The sequence below is a fragment of the Haliaeetus leucocephalus genome, unplaced genomic scaffold (assembly GCF_000737465.1).
Source record: "Haliaeetus leucocephalus isolate CR32 unplaced genomic scaffold, Haliaeetus_leucocephalus-4.0 Scaffold1000, whole genome shotgun sequence".
Classification (NCBI taxonomy): domain Eukaryota; kingdom Metazoa; phylum Chordata; class Aves; order Accipitriformes; family Accipitridae; genus Haliaeetus; species Haliaeetus leucocephalus.
This window is the reverse complement of record NW_010973436.1, coordinates 1,854,918-1,857,451: the sequence shown is the minus strand read 5'-3', so window position 1 is coordinate 1,857,451 and position 2,534 is coordinate 1,854,918. Positions and strand designations below refer to the sequence as shown.

The 2,534-nt window shown below is 57.6% G+C and overlaps 1 protein-coding gene across 1 annotated transcript in view; it reads right to left on the bottom strand.

Annotated features, from left to right (window-relative positions):
* Positions 1–713: 713 nt before the first annotated feature.
* The window catches only part of KCNC4 (potassium voltage-gated channel, Shaw-related subfamily, member 4), a 20,486-nt gene continuing 18,665 nt past the window's right edge, over positions 714–2,534 (bottom strand). Inside the window, exon 4 of the mRNA XM_010584595.1 lies at positions 714–775. Coding sequence (XP_010582897.1) covers positions 714–775 — 62 coding nt within the window. The remainder of the gene's footprint in view (positions 776–2,534) is intronic.

Here is a 2,534-nt window from a genome sequence, read left to right as displayed (position 1 = left end):
GAAACCCCAGGGAAGGGTCCCCAGCGGCCATTTGACGATGGAGGGGGTCAGAGCACGGATGGAGCCGCGGGCAGCGATGTCTCGGGTGAGCAGCTGGCGAGTCTCCGGAGGCGGAGGGGCGAGGTGCATCCGAAAGCGTGGGCGAGGGGAGGGGGGCAGCCCAGGGGTTCGCTGGGGAGCCGGGCAGCGTCTACGTGGCAGGGCTGGCAGCAGGCAGGGGAGCGGGGCCGCCCCTGGCACCCCGACTTCCCTTCCCGGCCCCGCTGCCATGCAGCACCTCTTTGCGGGGGGAGACCTGGCTGCCAACCCCCACCCCCCCAGCTGCGGAGCTGGCAACTGGAGCTTTGGGCTGCTGTGGTGGGCAAGCAAAGCTCCTTGGGGAGAGCATCCCTTGGCCTCAGGGAGGGCATCCATGGGGGCATGCATGTCCCAGCCTTGGGGAGAGCATCCCTCAGCCTCGGGGAGAGCATCTCCCTTGGGGAATGCATCCCTTGGCCTCAGGGAGAGCTTCCCTGAGCCTTGGGGAACGCATCCCTTGGCCTTGGGGAACGCATCCCTTAGCCTCAGGGACAGCATCCCTCGGGGCACACACGCCTCCGCCTCGGAGAAGGCGTCCCTCGGGGCAAGCATCCCTTGGGGAAGGCATCCCTTAGGGAGAGCATCCCTCAGGGAAGGCATCCCTCACCAGGGTGCTGCCTGCATCCAGCCGGAGCTCAGGAGAAGGTGACCACCTCACCCTGGGGGTAACTGGAAGAGAGGACATCTTGGCAGGTGTCTGCAATTAAAGACACAAGTATTAAACACGCCGTTAGACACTGCTTTCACTGGCTATTTGTGGAGAAATAGGAGAAGGTGAGGGAGACTGAGCTTCCAGAGGACCCAAACTTTGCAGGGTGCAGAAAACAGAGTAACTACAAAGTGAAATGGCCTTCTTTGGAGGGATAAAATGCTGCTATTCCACCAGTAAACCAGGAAAAAATGTTTTTAAAAAGCCTCAGAATGCACCCAGAGATGGAGACATGGAAAATGATTCTCTGAAAGAAACCAGACATGGAGTCAGGGTGATTTTGAGGGTAAAAATGAAGAGCAGAGGAAAGAAGTCATCCCAGCCGCAGCCCTCTCCTCCCAGAAAGCTGCTCTTGACCAAAACTTCCCAAGCCAACCCCAAGCCAGATGTCCCAAAGCCAAGCCTAGTGCATTAATATCCCACAGTGTTTCTTCTTGTCTCTCTCTCTCTCTCTCCCCCTCTCATTCGTTATCATTGAATTAATTAACATTGATTGGAGCTCTGAGTCACAACATCGCCTCTACCCATGTGCCAGGACCTGGTTTCCAGGCGAGGGGCCATCAGACAGGGAGACAGCGCCTGATCCACCCGATAAGCCACGGAGCTGGACTTTCCACCCAGGGATTTTGCTACAAAACCCAACACCAGCTCCTGACCATGGGTTTGCCCTGGCCTTCCCCTCTGCAGACCCAACACAGCTCCAAAAACATCTCATTTTCCCCCAAATAAAGGTCTCGTCCTCCCTCGAGCACCACTGTGCACATTGGGTGAGCAATGCCCAGACATGGAGGCTTTTCAAAGTCCCACATCCCAGAAAAACCCTTGAGATTAAAGTCCCTAAATCCCAGGGCTTCCAGGAGAGGTGCCCACCTCCCAGCCTGCCATGACAGACTAGCTGGGGGGACCCAGCATCAGCCCCAGCACCAATTTGGGGACCAGCACTGGCCATGCACGAAGCAGCTGCTGAAAAATATCACTGCTCCTGGTTCAATCGCTCCTGCAAGCAGCTAAAAGCTCTCAGCAGGGCTCGTGGCCTGCTAGAAACATTCCCCGTCAGGTCGATTGATTTACCAGGGACACGACTCGGCTTTTAACTCCCATCTCCTCCTCCCCGTTCAAAGCCATTTTGTGTGCTAGCTCGAGACCTGCTGCCCGCATCCTCCAGGGACCTGCCTTGGAAAGCAGCTTCCCAGCCTCGGAAAAAAATTAGCACGACTAAAAATAAATAACAACAGCCGAGATTTTTTTCGTTCAATCGCTGTCCCCCAGACAAAGCCGCCACAAGAAAACCGCCCTCCTGTCTCAGCTTATCGTTGCTGGCTCGATTCCGCACCGCCAGCGGGTCCCGGTCCCTCTCGCCCTCGCAGCCCCTCCGTGGCGCACGGCTCCTTCCTCCACCTTTTTTTGGGTGCAGATCTGCTGCCCAACGACAGTGGGCTGATGCCCCACCATCCCCTCCTTGGGCAAGGCAGGAGGCTTGGCACAGCGCGGCTGTCACCCAGCCCCCAAAATCCCCAGGGTTTGCTGTGGTGCTGCTTGGGCCATCCTGCCCCCCAGATTTCCAGGGGTGGTGAGTTCACACAGTCCCACTTTCCCCCTACAAGCATCTCCCCAAACACCCTTAAGCGCTGCCTCCACGGGCTGCCAGCTCCCAGCTGCTCCAGCACAATGTTTGGGTAGGTCCTACGCTAACTCCACTTCAGTCTGCAAGTGCACATGCTTTTTTTTTCCCCCCCTTCCCCCCCCC